Genomic DNA, 21,086 nt, shown 5'->3' with positions numbered 1-21,086 from the left:
GCCCGGAATTTGTATATGATTTTTCGGAAGCGATGGGTTTAAATTATAGCTATGCCATTTGAATTCTTCGTTGTTTATTTTAAAAGTTCACTATGCAATTTTACGTCCAGACTGCTACTACAGCGCGTGGATGCCGCAGTCACATGGGACACGTTTCTTTTCTCGGCGCTATTAAGAATGGACCAATCGCAGTCTTTGTGATGACTGGATAAAAATGTTTTATGTAATAATTTAAATAAATAATTGTTTTATGTAATATAATAATCATTTGAATAAGTAAATATAAACAATAATAATTTCCAGTGTACACATTTTTCCATTTACACAATAGTAGTCCTGAGAAATAAATGTATCTAAATGAATGATTCGGCCTTTTGGCCACCGAGCGCCCCCTACATGAAGAACTAGTTCATGAATCACACAATACACAGATATTCATCACTAAATGGATCAGAACTGCTCAGCTGTGTGGTTTTAAAGATGGCGGAGCGCATGGCTGCACGTTTGTCTGCTCAGGAGGAGCAGATCGCGGTGTTGAGTCGTGAGATCAGCCGCCTGCAAGAGGAACTGACGGACGGATTCGACTTCAGCACGCTAGCCAGCGGCCCGGACCTGGACTCGCTGCGCACCGAGAACGACAAGCTCAAGTACCGACTGCTACACCTCCACCGGAGCCTTCAAGCCGAGCAGGAGCTGGAGGAGCAGAACCACAATCAGAGGAGAACACCGAACACAAGCCAGAAGGAGGTCAAGACTGAAGAACCAAAGGAGAAGATCAATCCAAAAGTGCGTGATTTATAAACAGACCTGCACCTGTCAAGTGATAGGGCCATTTATTTATTACCGTGACATTCAGTTATTATATTAACATCTGATCCCAGGATAGACAAACAAACAAACAAACAAACAAACCGACTGACTGACTGACTGATAGTCAGACAGACACATAACCTCACAGAAAAGGTATCAAATGGTAATACCAAGGAACTTATAAGCATAATCATATATTGCTGTATTTACATGGTACACATGTACTGCAAATAATACCATGCTACATGTTCAAAAAAAAACATAGGAATAGAAACTGATCCTTTATTAAAGATACACTTTGCTATTTTTATTTTCTCTCATTTAAAGAAGATTTACTCTTTAAGAAGTTAATTGGATTTTTGAAACATAAGTATAAAATCATGATCATTCACATCAGAAATCTTATAAGAGCTGCATTATTCTTCATGGAGCAGGTCCACACATGGAGGCTGCCATGTTAGAAATACATGTGCATGAATGTGTTTATTAAGAAGAAAACTACTGCATAGTATTCATTTTTTTTTATTTCATGACGTACAACAGAATGCAACGCCATCAAGACCCACCACAACTGAAAAACAAGAGAAGGGCAAAAAGGAGAAGAAAGTGAAGACAGAGGCTGCAGGAGAGGTGATACAAATACAACATTGAAGACATTCCTTGATTGCAGTGTGGTTGCATCAGCAACATTCACATTGCAGAAAAGCACACTGTGCCACATTTAGCTGTTACTGCACAGCTGATCTCTAAAAGCAAATAGACCTTAGTCAGGGGGTAGATACCATATTTCATTTTTTACTATTAAAAAAAAGTCTGTGAGGGATAGATGTACATTTTCTTTTAAACTGAACCCATAGAAGTGATAGACTATGTCTATCCCTCGTGAAATATTCAATATGGTGTCTTTCCTGACTATGGTGGTTCATACTAGATCAAATGACTCCGATCGTCATGCAGGGGAAGTTTTGTAAACTTTCACTGTCTTTTGTGCTGTCCAACAGCTGAACCCATGGCCTGTTTTTATCTCCGAGCGACTGGATCTTTATGAACAGCTGAAGAAAGAGAATGATGCTCTCCTGGCCAAGCGGGTGGCGGGCAGACACCCCATTACTGTCCAGCTCCCTGATGGACAGACAGTGCAGGCCAATGCCTGGGTGAGCAGCCCGTACCAGCTGGCATGTAACATCAGGTGAGATGTCACCCTGCTTTGTCCCTTTGCTATGTCTAAACCATTCCTGATCTGATTTTGTCATGAAACAATTCCTTTTACCTATTCATACTGTATGTAAGCAAATTCAATGTGACTTTTTTACATGGTTTCAAACTTCATAAATATTCAATTTAGTATACAACAGCTTATACAATATTTACTTTGACTTCCTGAGTTGGATGAATAACATTTTCTAAAGGTTAACCCTTTAAGATCAGATGGGCCTAAAATAATTGTCCAAATATTAACTACATTCTTGACCAACACAAATAGTTGGTATTGTTTAGAAGCTCTACTTTACAATGTATTTAGGCATTATGACCAAAACTGTACAAGGACTTTGAAAATTGTTCAGTTTAAAAAAAATAATAATAATAATTTGCACTGTACATATTAGTGTAATCCATAAAAACATCAAACTCATCAAATAGCTATGTGCCAAATGTCATTGGAAATATTTGTCTTACAGAAAAAATATAGTGAGAAATAGCTAAGTATATGTCTTTATAAAAATAAATGGAACATAAAATATCACACACCATTCGATCAAAGAGGTAATTATCTTTCAAACAAGCCCACACACACGGTTATCAAATGCATAAATAATTCGATAATTCACACGAAGCACAATGTGCACACAGCATCCGGCATCTTGCAATCTGGCTAAAAGTACATCAGATTTCCTGGTTTAGATGACGTCTTTGGAAATTATGTAGTATCATGGAAAGCTAAACCAATAGGATTGGGATCAGATCGGTGCAAAAATCATCCATATTTGGGCAGAGAAAGACCATTTGATTGGTAGCCATTACATATGGTCACCAAAAGATGAATACTGTAGACTCCATGATGCAGATTCATTGAGTCAAATGGCAATCGTTCTGTGAAATCTCATAACTAAAATCATTCTTTTGTAATTGTTGTGTTTGCATGTGTAATTAGCTCTTATGCACAATTTATTTATGTTTTATTTGTTTGGAGAGGCTTTTGAATTTTTGAAAATTAAAGAATGAAATTTGAAAAGTTTTATTTACAATGTTTCCAAACACTTTTCTTTTTGGGTATGCCACTAAAACTGGAAATATTTAAAAACACCTTCAGAGCTTAAAGGGTTAAGCAACTCCCTTCACTGACCATTTGTTAAAGGACAGTTTTTGTTAGTTATGTGTATCGTATACAATTTCCAGGGCCCTATATTAAGAGCGCTAGCACTAAGCACAGCGCTATGCCCAAAAAGTCATGTAAATCAAGTCAGTTGGCATGGCCATGAAGTTTTTATATTTTTGTGCAAGCATGCGCTAAGTCTAGGCACAAGTGGGTTTGGCGAAATTGCGTGCACAAAGCGTATTGTGCTGGGTCATGTGCAATTAAATTTTGAGGCTCTTCTCGACACCGTCTGCATCCTATTAGTAAATTGATTCCCTGTGAAGCACCAGTGATATAAGCCATGACAGCACATTCATAAGAAGTTGGTAGTGTAAATGGATGTATGCAGTGAATTAGAAGAATAGAAATATGGACTTATATTCTTTTATGCATTTACTGCTCTAATTGTTTCTAGCCCTGTTGAATGTCAAGCATATTTCTATGACAATGACTTGCTCCTTTTTGTACTCTTGGAAAATGTGGTTCTCATCAGGATTTGGATGTAGGCTCCATTAAATTATAGAGAATATAAGTAGTATTGATAATTTACTCTACTGACACACAAATCATGACTAGTATTAACAGTGATTTTATTGGAATGCACTGCTATTTTGATAAATTAAATGTATTTATTAAAACATGAAAAAATTTAACCAAAAATATTTCTAAATTCAAATAACACTTCAAAAGAAACTAAAATATAATCAAAATAACGAAGTAGTAAAAAATCATACCAAATCCAAACATTTTTCTCTCCAACTTCTTCCACTGGCCCCTTTTGCTGTGACTAAAAAATCTCTCTACAACAACAGGTGGAAAATTGCTATTACAAATTAGATCATAAACAAATTTGTAAATGTAAACATAATACTAATTGAAAAATAAACTATGTAGTATAGATAGTTCAACAGAAATCTCATTAATATATGTTTCATAAAACGGCTACAACAGTGACCGTCATGGAAATCGTCATGATGTTTTACTATATTTTCTGAGTTTGGACATGAACTTTATTATTACCTTCTGGTGGAATTTCTAAACTGCAAATGCAAAAACTGAGTTCAGACTTTGCAATGCAATCAGAACTACTTTTGAAACGTCTCCACTCAATGACCTGTTTTGCTGAAAATTAACAAAGTCTTTAAGTCTTCCACAGTCTTAAGGAGCGGTAACACTACACTTTGCACTGCATTCAATCTCATTTAAACGCATCCAGGAGATCGGACGCGCAAGTTCATGTTAAGAAAATTTTGTAGGACTCTGTGTACCAAAGTTAAAGTTTGGTGAACTCTGAAATACAAATCTGGATGACGAGTGGACGTGTGACCAATAAAAGATAGAAATGTCACAAACACTGTCTCAATGCAAAGGATACATATTATAAAACTGCGTGTTTGTATTGTTGCTGGACAATAACATTTTTAATGATGTACAGCAGAATGCAACGTCCATTGCTTTTTTTATTTATTTTTTATTTCACATGTTCAAATCTTAGTGTGACCGCCCCTTTACAAACATGAACAATGTTTTGTTTTGAGATAAAACGGTAAATGCTGAGAGTGATGCAGTTCATTTCAGTATACATTATGAGTGTGTTTGGGTTGTTGCAGTCAGGGTCTTGCAGATAACTGCGTGATTGCACGTGTGAATGGAGAGCTGTGGGATCTGGACAGACCACTTGAGACCGACTGCAGTCTGGAGCTGCTGCGATTCGATCATGAGGATGCCCAGGCCGTAAGTTTTTGCTTTTAAAGGTGGAGTAAGTCCTTAAAGTATACACCTTATGAAATTAATATTTCTTTTGTCAAATCAGTTTAAAATGATGTCAACTCATGGGATGAAGATTCCAGTCATATCAGTGTTCTTGACAAAGCATATGTCTACACATGTGTGCTCTCAATTATTGTGGTCGCCATGTTGAGATGTAGAATAAATGAATCATGGTTGACAAATACACCTGTGAAATAGAGTATTTCTAGAATTACATAATTAGCTGAAAGCTTTTGTGTGATGTCTGTCATGGGTTGACAAATACATTTGGAGATGGATGGATCAGTCTGAACAGATCTTGTTTTTCTTCTCAGGTTTACTGGCATTCCAGCGCTCACATACTGGGAGAGGCTATGGAGCGTTTCTATGGTGGATGCCTCTGCTATGGGCCACCCATTGAGAATGGCTTCTACTATGACATGTTCCTGGATGGACAGAAGTGAGTTGAAGATATAGTAGGTTCACATCTGTGTGATTGGTCAGTGGTTGAGTTGAGTGTGTCTTCGTTGTTCCTCACAGAGGTGTGTCGAGCACTGAGTTTGGTGATCTGGAAAACCTCTGTAAAGGAATTATGAAGGACAAACAGCCATTTGAGAGACTGGAGATCAGTAAAGAAACTCTGCTGGAGATGTTTAAGGTGAGAAATCTGCCTCCAGAGATTTAGATGATGGAATTTCCCTTAAAAGTTAGTTCATCCTTTGGCACACTAACAAAGAAGTCCCAAAAATGACTGTGGTACAACCTCTGTAAATGTTTCTTGGACACTAACAAAAAATATTATTAAGTACCATGGGTATTTTGGACATGTACCATGGTCAGGGGTGCCGTAACGTGAAGATTATTATGGCGATTTTAGGGCCCTGGACAGGCAAGGGGCCCAGCAGAATCTTTCTGCATGATTTTGTTATAAAGTAAATGGTCACTTTGCACTGGTTAGATAAAATGAAGAACTTAATAATAATAATAATAATAATAATAATAATAATAAAAGATTATCAAGTTGGTGGGATGACCAGTATCATCCTTAAGATGTTCAGTGGTTTATCCCAAAAATGCTTTTTATATGCTAAAAGCCCTTCCTATCTGTACAGAGTGCGGTGTGACTCATGCACATCCTCGCACTGGATGCATGGTGCTAAATAACATGGTGCTAAATAACGTTGCATAGACCCCAAAACCTGAATAAAATTGATAATTTTCTAATTTGAAGCACTATACAAAATGTTAAATGTCTCATAAGGCAAGACAGCCCTGACGAGGATGAGAAAACATAATGTGCACCATTACTGATAACACCAATTGTAGCAGGTATGATTTGACATAAATGTTAGTGTTTCACATTAAAAATATAATGAGGGAAGGAAAAGTCTTAGTTTTATTACAAAGGTAATTTTAATAAAGATTTGAAATGTTTAGACTACTGTTTTTTTCTTAAACAAAATGCTTTGTATGGAAACCTAGTTACATTTACCTATTCAAAATGAATGAGCCATCCATGGTCAAACCTGTGGTAATTCTTACTGTGATGAATTCAATCCACTGGTACATTGGGGGAATACCACAATGGTGTGCAAATCAAAACACCTAGAAATGAACATCCTTTTTCTCCTCTTTATTGAACAAGGCCAATGCCATGACATTTGAAGGTGCATCAGAATGGTTTTCTAAAAAAATACACAGAAGGAACAAATGAATAAATATGGATAAACAATCAGAAATATCATAATGGCAAAGAAACATGCAATTAACAAACTTAATATGGTATACAGAAAATAAGTCAAACAAATCAGAATACAAAATATAACTTACATTTTTAACACTCATAGCACTAAATGAAAGCCCCAAGCTTGGATCAGAACGAGCTGCAACCATGCTGTCAAACTAAGGCCACTGATTACAGCAACAAGCTGCACTTGGCAGTAGTGGGCGGGGCCTAAGTGACAGTCAATGGTATTTTCTACACTTACAAATAAAAAAAAATGAATTCAAAGTCTTTAAACCTGGACCTCTTTGAATTATGGGCCAAGACATCAGGTATTTTTACTTGTATAAAATTCTGTTTTATATTAACAGGGAAAAAATATCAGTTTTCTTTACCTTCAAATAAGAGATTCCTTGACTCTACAGCCATGCCCAAAAGGATTGGCAGTGACAAATTTTGTGTTTTGCAAAGTTTTCTGCTTCAGCATTTGTAAATAATTTTTTTCAATTGTTTCTATGGTGTACTGGAAAACAATGATAAGCATTTCATGAGTTTTAAAGGCTTTTATTGGCAAAAACATATATAAATATATGCAAAGAGTCAATATTTACAATGTTGACCCTTGTTCTTCATAACATCTGCAATTCGTTCTGGCATGCTGGATATCAGATTCTGGGCCAAATCCTGACTGATGGCAATCCATTCTTGCCTTATTAGTGCTTGGAGTTGATCACAATTTGTGGGCTTCTGCTTGTCCACTCGCCTTTGAGGATTAAGATCTGGGGAGTTACCTGGCCACGGATCCAAAATTTAATTGTAATGATCTCCGAGCCACTTCATTATTACTCTTGCCTTGTGACACGGTGCTCCATCATGCTGGAAAATGCACGGATCATCACCAAATTGCTCCTGAAACGTTGGGAGAAGTTGCTCTTGCAGGATGTTTTGATACCATTCGTTATTCATGGCAGTGTTTTTGGGCAGAATTGTGAGAGAGCCCACTCCCTTGGATAAAAAGCAACACCACACATGGATGGTCTCAGGATGCTTCACTGTTGGCACAACACAGGACTCATTGGTAGCGTTCACCTTTTCTTCTCTGGACTATCGATTTTCCAGATGTTCCAAACAGTCGGAAGGTGGCTTCATCAGCGAAAATAACTTTGCACCAGTCTTCTGTTGTCCAATCCTTGTACTTCCTGCAGAATGTCAGTCTCTCCTGGATGTTTTTCTTGGAGAGAAGTGGCTTCTTTGCTGCCCTTCTTGACACCAGGCCATTGTCCAAAAGTCTGTGTTTGCAGATGTACTCACACCAACTTGCTGCCAATACTGAACAAGCTCTGCACTGGTGGTGACACGATTCCGTTGCTGACTCCTTAGGAGGAGATGGTCCTGGCACTTGCTGGACACTCCGGGACATCCTGAAGCCTTCTTCACTGCAGTTGAACCTCTCTCCTTGAAGTTCTAGATGATCCGGTAAATGGCTCTTTCAGGTGCAATATTCTTTGCAGCAATTTCCTTGCATGTGAGGCCATTTTGATGCTAAGCGATGATGGCCCCACATCTTGAGGCAACTATCACTATTTGGGATAGTACATTTTTTTTATGGCCAATTAAGCTTTTTGCAATTTATTTAAAATGCATCTGATCACTCTGCACTACAATCTAGAAACAATGTGAATCAGAAGATTTGTCACTGCCAATACTTTTGGCCATGGCTGTAGAATGCATATGTAACTTCACCCCCCTTAAATACATATGTAAAGAGGTCAGATCTAGAGGCGTATACTTTATAAAAAAATCTTATTTTCTATGGAAAATGTACTCTGATAATTGTACAGTTAATTTAAATGTTTACATTGTTTATACTGCATATCTTTTATTTAATGCTGAAGATTGAAGACACATTTAAACTTAAACTGTAATATTAAATGTGGGTAATTGCCATGTGTGGTGGTAAAATGTGAAAAGTCTTAACAAATCTACCCACACAAACACATAAATATGAGTACAATGGAATAGGATAAAATTTTATTTTGTGTGCTGTTATAAAAACAATTGTTATAAATTTGCAAAACTACAAGAGTGTACTCTGGATTGCAGTGTGACACTATATTTCTACATTCCTCTAAAATCAAGCAGTGTATTACAAAAATAAATACCAGTGTTATAATTTGAAATTATATTCATCTACATTTTTTAAAACTTAGTTCACATGATAGAAGACGCATTAACTGAGTGTAACAGGGTTAAGATGGGCAACGAGGAGGCAGGAACTGGCTGAACAGTCAAAATAATGTTTAATAAACACTTAAAAAGACAAACACATATGGCAGACGCATGTGTCTCTATCTCTCTCGATCTGCCGCATCCGACTCTGCTTTATCCCTCTCCTTGGCTGATTAGCTGATTGGGGGCCGGCCGTGTGCACTCAGGGCCTGGCCCCGCCGCCCTCCTCATCACACTCCTTTGCCTCATGTCGGGGAACCCCCGGCATGACGTACATCCCCCCCCCCTCTCCTTTCTGAGGGGTGGGCGTTGCTTTTCTGGCCACGCCTGCTGGCAGGGTTTCCCCGTCTCTCTCGAGACCAGGAAGGGAGACAAGGGGAAGGAAAAGGGGGGAGGGAGAAAAGGGGAGAGGGAAATTAGCGATGCAGAGCGACAGTGAGAGAGAGAGAGAATAAAAATAGCTAGCCGGTTCCCAGGCACACCGTCACCTGGTCCTTGACCACTCCTCCACCTTCTGGTGGATGACAGCCGCTCCTCTCCAGGCGGTCGGCAGCGAGACCCTCCTCCACCTGCAGATGGTGGCCATTCCTCCACGTACAGGTGGAAATGTATTAAAAAGAAAAAACTGAAATATCACATTGACATTATGATAAGTATTCAGACCTTTTGCTAGGACACTTGAAATTTAGTTCAGGTGCATACTATTTCTCTGGATCATCTTTGAGATGTTTCTACACTTCAATTGGAGTTCACCTATCACCAGTTCAAATGATTGGACATGATTTGAAAAGGGACACACCTGTCTATGTAAGGTTTCACAGCTGAAAATGCATATTAGAGGAAAAACCAAGTCATGAGGTCAAAGGAACTGCCTGCAGAGCTTAGAGACCGGATTGAGGCACAGATCTGTGGAAGACATTTTTGGCTGCATTGAAGGTTCCCAAGAGCACAGTGGTCTCTATAATTCTTAAATGGAAGAAGTTTGGAACAACCAGGACTCTTCCTAGAGCTGTCCGCCTGGCCAAACTGGAGTATCGGGGGTGAAGGGCCTTGGTAAGAGATGTTAACAAGAACCGATGGTCACTCTGGTTGAGTACTATAGATCATGTGTGGAGATGGGAGAAACTTGCAGAAGGACAACCATCACTGCAACACTCCACCGATCTGGGCTTTATGGCAGAGTGGCCAGAACACAGATATTGGACAACAGATAACTGGAAAAGAGTGTTATGGATCTTAACCCCATTGAGCTTTTGTGGGATCAGCTAGACTGTAAGGTGCGTGAGAAGTGCCCGACAAGACCGCCACATCTATGGCAAGTTCTACAGGAAGTGTGGGGTGAAATGTCACATGAGTATCTGGACAAACTGACAGCTAGAATATCAAGGATCTGCAAAGCTGTCATTTCTGCACGTGAAGTTTTTTTTTATGAGAACTCTGAATAGTTAGAGTTCTGAAATGTTTTCAAATGAGTGGTGGGATGGTGGTGAGTGGCTAACTAGGCTGTTAATCAGAAGATTAGTCTATCCACAGCCACCACCGTGTCTGACAGGCACTAACTCAGGTTGCTCGGGATTGTCCTGATAAATGTCTGTAAGTGCTGATGAAATGTTGTAATCAATGTTCAGTTATTGATGTCTTGAATGTATATTTTGATCGGTTGAATGCCACTTTGATTAATAAAAGTAAAAATTTCTTTCCATAAGAGCAAAATCTGTACATTATTTTAAAATGTTGGCTGTGTAGTGTGTGTGTGTATATGTATGTGTGTGTGTACACATATATATATATATATCATACATTTTAGTTATTTCTATTAAATGCGTTAAGCTACTTTTAACTTTTCAAACTCAAGTTTGTTTTTAGTATCTCTTATTGAATAAGCAATTATGCTGATGTTCATGTTTATTAATACTGCTTACTTTTAATGGAAACTTTTTTTTGCAAGTGTTGCAATAAGATAGGGGGCCCAAATATCCTAATTGCGCCTCTGACCATGGTATATAACAGATTACCATGGTATTATATCTGATATCATCATTGTACCCATTTTGTAAGGACGATTAGAGTAAAACATCTTTGCATATGCTTTTGTTTATTCTAGTACAACAAGTTCAAGTGTCGCATCCTGAACGAGAAGGTTTCCACACCCACCACTACAGTGTACAGGTAACATACAGGGACACAGCTAAAGCTAGAACAGCTGCTGTAAAACTTCTACCTCTCATGAATTCACTCTTCCTCTGGTAGGTGTGGCCCTTTGATTGACCTCTGCCGAGGCCCGCATGTTCGGCACACGGGCAAAATCAAAGCACTGAAAATCTATAAGGTAACCAGAACACATTTATACGCTCAGTATTCAGCACTATTTTGCTTGTTCCTGTCTTCATATGATGTAGAAACAATATAATATTGTTAGACAACATTGTTTTTTGCTAAATGAGCTCTAGCAGGTTGGCATTACTTAATTTACAAGAATTAAAGTGCTTTACAGGTGAATTTTTACAAAGGTCCAGTAAAATGTGATATGTGAGATAAGAGTGATATTTTTACGTTTGTAGAGCAAATTTATGCCACATTTATTTTTCTTGATCATTTGAGATAAAATAGTTCATTATACCAGGGGCTTTCAAACTGGGATCTGGGACCCCTCAGGGGGCTGCAAGGGGTCTGTGGAATTACATCTAATGTAACACTGTTAAAAAAAAAGAGTTCTGCTTTCTAAAGACTGGTTGGCAATCATGAGATTAATCATGATTATTTCATTCTTTTGACAGTCCTAGTTTTAACTGTATGAAATAAAAAGAAAATCTGCATATAGGTTTGTAAGAAATCTCTTGAACCTTTTAGCTGTCACCTTTAGCTTGCTAAAGATGGAATGGAAAAAGCATTATAAACATAATGCTAAATAAATAATTTTGGAGAAGTTTGTTACTTAATTATTTATAAGATAATTATTTTAATATATTTTAGGAATGGTGGTCACTTGCAAGGGGATCCTCAAATTTGGGAGTCCTATGCTGAGTTTGGAATTGCATACTACCATACTACTCCTACTTTTGCCATAGACAGTTATGGCTGAATTATTATGGGTAGTATGCAATTCCAAACTCCGCCTTGGGCATCGAAATGTTTGAAAACCCCTACATCCTTCTGAGACCCAAGCGTGACTACTGTGTGCATTTTCCATTCCTCTTATTGATTTGTAACTTGTAGGTCCTAAAACTCTAAAAATAGGCAAACTACCAAAATGTATGTTGCTATGAATAGTTAAGTGAGTAGAAGATGAATTGATTTCCAAAAGGTGAAACATTAACATTAAGCAAGATAAGTATATTATTTTTGTTTTGCACAATTTTAGAGTGAAAAAAAGGAAAGGAGCACCATGCAAAAGTTTGGGCTCCCCAGGAGGTTTTAGCTCTCAGATAACTTTTACCAAGGTCTCGGACATGAATTCGCTTGTTAGGCCTATGTCTTGTTCACAATCATTGTTTGGAAAGGCCAGGTGATGCAAATTTCAAAGCTTTTCAAATACTCTGTCTCCTCAAACCTTGTCCCAACAATAAGCATCTGCCTAGCACTCCTGAAAATTTAAATAATTGATGCCCACAAAGCTATAGAAGGCTATAAGGAGATAGCAAAGGGTTATCAGGTAGCCGTTTCCTCAGTTTGTAAAGTAATTAAGAATTGGCAGTTAACAGGAATGGTGGAGTTCAAGTTGAGGCCTGGAAGACCAAGAAAACTTTCAGAGAGAACTGCTAGTAGGATTGCTAGAAAGGCAAATTAAAACCCCTGTTTGACTGCAAAAGCCCTTAAGGAAAATTTTGCAGACTCTGGGGTAGTGGTGCACTGTTCTACTGTGCAGCGACACCTGCACAAATATGACCTTCATGGAAGAGTCACGAGAAGAAAACCTTTCCTGCATCCTCTCCACAAAATTCAGCTTCAGAAGTTTCCAAATGAACATCTAAACAAGCCTGATGCATTTTGGAAACAAGTCTTGTGGACTGATGAAGTTAAAATATTACTTTGTGGCCACAATGAGCATGCTTGGAGAAAAAAGGGTGCAGAATTGTATGAAAAGAACACCTCTCCAACTGTTAAGCAGGAGGATGGATCGATCATGCTTTGGGCTTGTGTTGCAGCCATCGGCATGGGGAACATTTTGCTGATAGAAGGAAGAATGGATTAAATACCAGCAAATTCTGGAAGCAAACATCACACCATTTGTAAAAAAAAAAACCTGAAGATGAAAAGAGGATGGCTTCTACTACAGGATAATGTAGTCTAATCCTAAACACATCTCAAAATCCACAATGGACGACCTCAAGAGGTGCAAGCTGAAGGTTTTGCGTGACCCTCACAGTCCCCAACCTAAACATTGAAAAATCTTTGGATAGACCTCAAAAGATCAGTGCATGCAAGATGTCCCAAGAATCACTGAACTAGAATCCTTTTCCAATGAAGAATGGGTGAAAATCCCCCAAATAAGAATTGAAAGACTTTTAGCTGGCCACAAAAAGCTTACTAGCTGTGATACTTGCCAAAGGGGTTGCTAATAAATACTGAACATGCAGGGTGCACAAACTTTTGCTTCTGGCCTTTTTCCTTTTTGTTTTTTTTTTTTAAACTGTAAAAGATGGAAGCAAAGTAAAATTGCTTAAAATATTAAAGAAATGTGTCATCTTTAACTTTATGCCTTTTGGAAATAATGCAATCTTTTGCTTGCTTAGCTATTCACAGCAACAGAAATTTTGATCAGGGATGTCCAAACTTTTGCATGCCACTGTATGTGGACAGTGGTTGTGAAATTGTAAATAATACCAAGCTATAGAAAGTCTGATATTTTTTATTTTTTTTGAACAACTGTTTATGATGTTTCCTGAAGTGCTGGATATTAGTGTTTTTGAGACATTACATCAGAAATTGTTAAAATTGTAATTGTGAAAAAGTGATTACTATTGTCCCATGTCTGTCAAACATGTTGAGTTGTCCAAAACATCATCTGCTGCCTGAAACTGCACTTTTTTTGTTAGGAGTGAATGCACTTGGCTGAATAGGAAAGCTATAGGATGTTCCCTTGCTCCCTAATTAGTGCATGACTTAACCTCCAGTGTGCTGTCTGTCTGCACTGGTCTCAGAACTATTTGAAATGCACCTTATTTTCATTCTTACTCCATATACAGCCTCTGAAAGCAATATTTTCCAGCTTTTGGATGTATCCATTGATTCTCAATGAGAATGCACAGCGAATAAGATATTTTAGACTAATCTTTTAATTCAGACTGGTTTTGATATAAAAACTTAATGAGGTTTCTTAACAGATGTAGTTTTGTTGCCGTTTATCCAAAAGACAAACTTAGCTGAGAGTGGCCCCATGTTGTTTTGTAACATGACTCGAAAGTTTAACCCTTTAATGACAGCCTATAGTCTCCTGAACTGAGATCAGTTGGTTTAAATTATGCGTGGCCTATACTGAAGCCAAAACGTAATGTCCACACATGTGTATGCGGGGTCTCAGGAGGATATACTGTAAAAAATAATGTAACCGTAAGAAATCTAAACCTTTATTTCAAAACTCTTTGTTCATAAACTATACCTTGTAGTCACCGTTAGGTAAAATGGAGGAAATATTGGAAGCAATTTGTTTGATCGAAAATGTAAAAAAAAAAAAAAATAGAAAAATGGTCCATTAAAACATAATTATTAACATTTATTAGTGGACCTCAAGGGAAAATAAATTATATGATTCCATTAATTTCAAGAAAAAATGTTTTTTTTTTGTTTTGTTTCAGAATTCGTCTACATACTGGGAAGGTCGTTCTGACATGGAAACTCTCCAGCGGATCTATGGAATCTCTTTTCCTGACAGTAAAATGATGAAGGAGTGGGAGCGCTTCCAAGAGGAGGCCAAAAATAGAGACCACCGCAAAATTGGGAAGGTAGTTTAAAGCGTCATTGCTGGGTGATGTTATTTAAGATGATCTTTTTTTATCTTCAGATGAATAAAGACAGTATCTCAACTGCTGCTTATTTCACTCGATAGTAAAACCATTGAGTGCATCAAAAATATTACTGTAAATTTTTTTTTAAATTTTCTTTTTTTAACCACGTCATTGTTGAATCTTTTTTGTTGAATTTCTGCATGGCTATGAAGTCGTTCCAGGCCTGTTGACCATATTACAGTTCAATATCACTTGGCCACATTCTTTCCAAATAGTTATGAAGTTTCAAATGAATGAAACTTCAAAGAGCCATACAGCCCACAAGATGTAGAAAAAAAAAAGAAAAGAATGGCGTAATGCTGGCCTGCGCTCTGTCAACCAAAATAGGTGGCAGTTGTTCTTTTCAATAATTTAACTGTCCATCTATTATTCCTGAAATTATTGTTATTTATGGGCATTTATATATATATATATATATATATATATATATATATATATATATATATATATATATATATATATATATATATATATATATATTTATTTTTTTTTTAACTTTTTTTTTTTTGGCGTAGCAATAGTTACGTAAATCAAAGTCATTATATTTCCTGTGACTGCCTGCAGTGTCACACTGTTTTAATGACCGTGAGCAGATCTCTCTCTCACTCACATTTGGTGGCGGCCATCACGTTCTGTTCAGTCTCTGTGGGAGATGCAGTTGAAACCTAATTAGACGTGAAACTTTCACTTTTAACCCTTGTTACTTTGAAGCTCTTGCCTCATTAAAAACCTCTTCACTGCATATAATGGCTGTACCATATGATTTATTGTATACTCCTGCTAAAATGCCATACTACTCTGTAGTGGCCAGTGTATCAGAATATATGTGTCCCTCTGTATGTGTGATGAACCAGCCTTTTAACTCTCTCTCTCTGATGGTGTGATATCTAGGATCAGGAACTGTTCTTCTTTCATGATCTCAGTCCAGGAAGTTGCTTCTTTCTACCAAGAGGAGCGTACATCTACAACACCCTGACAGAGTTCATCAGGGTAATGTCAAAACATGAGATCAAACCAAAACTACTATTCAAGACTAAAAACTCATTCTAAAATCAAAATACAATAGTTTCTTAGGGGGAAATTAGATGATTAATTGTCATGTAAATAATGCCAAAAATATCAATTGTCTTAAATAGGCTCCATTTTCTTTAGGCAAATTAGGTTTTTCTTGTGATTGTTGAGGGGAAATGTGACTCGGTATGTTTTTGTGAGATTCACACAACAATGAGGATTATGTGTGTTTTGCTGTACAGGAGGAATACTGCAGACGCGGCTTTCAGGAAGTCGCTTCTCCAAACATCTATAACAGCAAACTGTGGGAGACATCAGGTCACTGGCAGCACTACAGTGAAAACATGTTCTCCTTCCCTGTAGAGCAGGATGTGTTTGCGCTGAAACCCATGAACTGCCCTGGACACTGGTAAATGCATACATGTGACACAGATGAGGGTGATCCAAACATGGAAAATCTGTCTTTACATAACCACATGACTTTCACTCGAAAAGGGCAAAATGACAAAACTGCACAAAGTTTTGTCATGTTGGAATGATCGTATTTACAGGTTAAACGACACCACAAATTCAAAATTACAAAGTGGAAACTCAGACTTTCCAAATCAGGGGCATGTCAATTAAACAATCATTTATTGGTAATAATTCAGTTTCACTTGAGGATTGTGACTGTGCACTTTTAGTTTATATGCATTTTTTGTACTGTTAATATAGAATAACAATAAAATTTACCAGGAAAATAAGACTCGTTTAGCTGGTTAATGCAGCGGCAAGTGAATGAAACGAAATTTCCCATCATTAAATATGGCCACACAAAAATGACAAAATCGCTAAAGAATTAATTGCTCACCTAATGAGTGGCTTTGCTCTTTATTTTGTTGGATTGGTGCTAAAAAAAAAGCTTCCTACCTTCAACAGTAATTGAAAAACAGAGAAAGAAATGTGAAATTGCAAAATGGATTTGTTCTTCCCTAGTAAAATCATTTGAACGCACATCACGTTGCATTTACCATTTCCAACCTCGTAAGTATGAAATTCCCAGTAGGACTTGAGTGCACCAAGTATCACAGTAAGTCCATATAACTCGTCTGGTTCTAAGTTCTGTCATTCATCTTCTGTTTCTTCGTCAGTCTGATGTTTAGTCATCGACCACGCTCCTGGCGTGAACTTCCTCTCAGACTGGCTGACTTCGGCGTTCTGCATCGTAATGAGCTGTCTGGGACACTGACAGGTCTCACTAGAGTACGACGCTTTCAGCAGGATGATGCTCATATATTCTGCACTATGAATCAGGTGATCTGGATAACATTACCTCCTCCTTGTCGTATGAAAACATGCATGATATGGTGAAGAATCTGGGCTGGTAATCCAAAGGTTGAGGTTCAAATCTTATCCCTGAAGTGTTACAGTATGTGTCCACTGGTGCAAATACTTTTGTGGTGTTTGAACTGCCCTTTTTCATAAGCTTGTAATTTAAGAAAGACTTTGCGACCTCGGTTTGTCTGAACCTCACAGCGATTGTCTGCTGCCCAGCGTTTTTGCTTCTCATTTGCATAAAATCAGAATATCCTGACATTTTGAGAGTTCACAGTTAGTTGCTTCTGATTGAAAGTGTCCATTGAATTACAACTTATCAGATAATGTCAACAGAATGCTAGAGGTGTCATTTAAAAGTCAGAACCTAAGTATTGTCCCTCACTTTGTCCCAGATCGAGTCTGAGATAAAAGGCTGTCTGGATTTCTTGCGCTGTGTCTACAATGTGTTTGGATTCTCCTTCCAGTTGCATCTGTCCACGCGTCCGGAGAAGTTCCTTGGAGATATTGCAGTGTGGAACCAGGCTGAGAAGGTTGCAGATATTCATTCAGATTTAGATGGGAGTGGTGTCTGGTTTATGAAGTGTACAGTATTAATAGGATTTGTATTTTTTCTTTTGGTTTTCATAGCAACTTGAAAACAGTCTGAATGAGTTTGGAGAGCCATGGAAGCTCAATCCAGGTGATGGGGCTTTTTATGGACCAAAGGTGAGACCTCTATAAAACTGGTGACATGGAGACAATTCATATGTAAGTCTGTTAGCGATTCTGTTACATCTGAAGGGTCTGCGACAATGCATGAGGAAATGGAGACATTTTGAATTTGAGCAGAAAACCAAAAACATTTCTAGAAAAAATTATTTAGAAAGTAACTTAAAAGTAAAATAAGTAATCTGATTTTAGAGAAGTAATTTGTCATTTGTAGTGGATTGCTTATTTTGAGTAACTTACCCAACACTGCATGGAGAACTGTGCTCTGTTTATAACACCTCCAGTTAAAATAACCGAACACTTTCCTGCCTAACTCTTCTCTCTGAATTCTTCCATCTTAGATTGACATTACAATTAAAGATGCTATTGGTCGATATCACCAGTGTGCCACTATTCAGCTCGACTTCCAGTTGCCCATCCGTTTCAATCTCACATACGTGGGGTGAGTTCAGATCAGATAACTTTGTTTAACCAAAGAGATGTTTTGATTTCAGTGTTTAAACTGTTTTAACTATTGCAGGAAAGATGGCGATGATAAAGCCAGACCGGTGATCATTCATCGAGCTATTCTAGGATCGGTGGAGAGAATGATCGCCATCCTCACGGAGAACTATGCTGGGAAATGGTGAGAATGAGATGACAAAAGTCTCTTTTACTGCAGTAATTTGCACTTCTCACCGAAAGAGATGTATTTGATTGATACAGGTAACCAATCACATTAAACTGGTAACCAATTACATTACTGAATTTGCATTTTTTTTTAATTTTTTTTTTTTTTATATATAGTCAATGAAACCTTATCTCAAAAGATCGAGAAAAATATTTAGCTTTTTTCATGATGTGACCCCTTAAAAGATTTTGATAAATATCTTGCTTTTGGTTTGTTACTCCGGCTTTGCAAACATCATTTACAATATAGCGTTTACATGATGTTTTAAATTGTTTAAATCTGACTGAAATTGAAGCCTCTTCTCAGGCCGCTGTGGTTGTCTCCCCGCCAAGTGATGTTGGTGCCTGTAAATCCATCTCTTGAAGAATACGCCAAACAGGTACAGCATGCATGACTGAGGTTCACTGTATCATCAGTTATCAAATAGAAGGGTAAGATGGTTTATGGTTTTCCTCTGGCAGGTGTGCAAGCAGTTTGTTGAAGCTGGGTTTATGGCCGATGCTGATCTGGATTCTGGTTGCCTTCTGAACAAGAAAATTCGTAATGCGCAGCTGGCGCAGTACAACTTTATCTTTGGTAAGATGGTATCAGTGTTTCTCAGTTGGAGAGTTGTGACTTGAAAATGGGTTGCCAGTTCTAATAGGGTTGTGGAGAGCAGGGAAAAAAACAATGCTGAATGTAAATAATAAAATGCAACTAACCATATAACCACATTTAAAGTATCATCAAAAAATCATTTTAAAAGTTTTAGAGCTATGACTCTCAAATGGTTTTAATTCAGGATCTGGATTTTACACTGGACATTGTGTGACAACACACAGCCCATTTTGCTCATGGTTTTTGACGATGAGGGAATGTCAACATGAACAGGTTGCATGACATCTGTCAAAGTTGGCTAGCTTCTACCAAGTAACAGATGTATTTGTGCCAAAATGCCATTGTATTTTATTTTGCTATCCTAACTATGCATGAATATTGAGTTTGTAACACTTTACAAAAATGTTCCATTTGATAACATTAGTTAACATAAACTAACAATGAACAATAATTTTACTGCATTTTATTAGTCTTGGTTAATGTTTATTTCAACATATACATTTTAAAATGCAAAATCTGTATACGTTAACATTAGTTAATGCACTATGAACTAAAAACAAGTTTATTAACTAACATTTACAAAGATAATAAATGCTGTAAAAATTTATTGTTTATGATACCTAATGCATTAAATAATGTTAACAAATGGAACCTTATTGTAAAGTGTTACCATTGAGTTTATTGGCACTGCTCTGTAACAAGCTAATGGAGCAGCTGTTGTCTTCTCCAATCAAATGTGTTTGTCTCTGACTCTGTTTTGGTTTGCAGTGGTGGGTGAGAAGGAGCTGCTGACTAACAGCGTGAATGTGCGCACACGAGACAACAAGGTCCATGGAGAACTGACAGTGCAGGAGGTGATGGCCAGACTGACCCTCCTGAAACAATCCAGGTGCAGGAATGCAGAGGAGGTGTTCTGAACCACAGAGAGAGTGTCTTTATTGTACTGAGGGAAAATTAGATCAAGTTTAAAAAGTTTGAGATGGGAAATAGAGCATAAACATACATATGAAGGATAAATACTGGAAAAGATGACCGTAAACAGAAGTAGTGACATTTGAGAATGTGCTTTGAAAGAAAGGCTTTGTGAATTGGCTGTTAAATTATGCGATGGGCTGATGTTTAAGAAAGCTTGTGTCTTTTGGGCTGTGTACTGACTGTTAATAAAGACTCCTAATCTATGTTTTTATCGTTTGTCTTATTTGATGCTTCGCTTTACCATAGAAATAAGACCGTACCCTAAATTAACATTGTTAACTATGGCTACCATGTCCAAAAAATAATCATAGTAGTGCCACAGTACTTTTTTGTTAATGTGATTCCAAGTTGGGTCATAGTAGTAGAATGTTCTCTTAAATTATTTTAGTAAACCACGATCAGCTCCCCAGGCCTGGCCCACCCTGGCAACAACCTTTCTTACATGGTCAGTACAATGGTACTTCTATACCTTTCTACTGAATGATTACTCCAGGGTACTTATCTTCAGAATATCATGGTATTATATAATGGTAATTTTAGGCACTTTTTTTTGTTAGGGCCAACGTTCTAGCGTTCCTCCATAGATAGAGCTGAAGTTTGGCCTGTAGCAGAGACACTTCTAAAAAAATTAATGGATACAAGAAATCCCGCCTTTCAGGTAAAAGAACCAATCACTTTTTAGATACAGACATCGCCTTTCAGGCAATTCGAGATAGCGCATGCGCATTAGCTATACAAAACCGGGAAAATAGCGTTTTTATTTTGTTTTATTTTTGCGTAATCTGAGGTAAAGACGCATACTTTATGGTTCCAGTGTCGTCAGATTTTACTACAGCATCCTGTGTGGTATTTTGCGAAAACTGTGGTTGGCGGAGTGACTATACCGTCGCAGCTCGTAGTATAGGACTTTTATTTGGAAAAAATCTTGGCCTTTGC

At 37.6% G+C, this 21,086-nt stretch overlaps 1 protein-coding gene across 1 annotated transcript; it reads left to right on the top strand.

The window, feature by feature from the left end:
• The first annotated feature begins 430 nt into the window (after nucleotides 1–430).
• On the top strand, nucleotides 431–20,343 carry LOC127661461 (threonine--tRNA ligase 1, cytoplasmic-like). The gene is made up of 19 exons (XM_052152197.1): nucleotides 431–786; nucleotides 1,354–1,440; nucleotides 1,812–1,999; nucleotides 4,777–4,900; nucleotides 5,251–5,375; nucleotides 5,456–5,573; nucleotides 10,972–11,036; nucleotides 11,118–11,196; nucleotides 14,663–14,809; nucleotides 15,764–15,862; nucleotides 16,126–16,292; nucleotides 17,014–17,176; nucleotides 17,593–17,730; nucleotides 17,828–17,905; nucleotides 18,250–18,350; nucleotides 18,429–18,533; nucleotides 18,885–18,957; nucleotides 19,040–19,154; nucleotides 19,944–20,343. Exons 1-19 carry the CDS (start codon nucleotides 481–483, stop codon nucleotides 20,090–20,092), a joined length of 2,427 nt encoding a protein of 808 aa, XP_052008157.1. The 5' UTR covers nucleotides 431–480; the 3' UTR covers nucleotides 20,093–20,343.
• Nucleotides 20,344–21,086: the final 743 nt, after the last annotated feature.

Source organism: Xyrauchen texanus, chromosome 21 (assembly GCF_025860055.1).
Source record: "Xyrauchen texanus isolate HMW12.3.18 chromosome 21, RBS_HiC_50CHRs, whole genome shotgun sequence".
Classification (NCBI taxonomy): domain Eukaryota; kingdom Metazoa; phylum Chordata; class Actinopteri; order Cypriniformes; family Catostomidae; genus Xyrauchen; species Xyrauchen texanus.
This window is presented reverse-complemented; position numbering and strand designations above follow the sequence as displayed.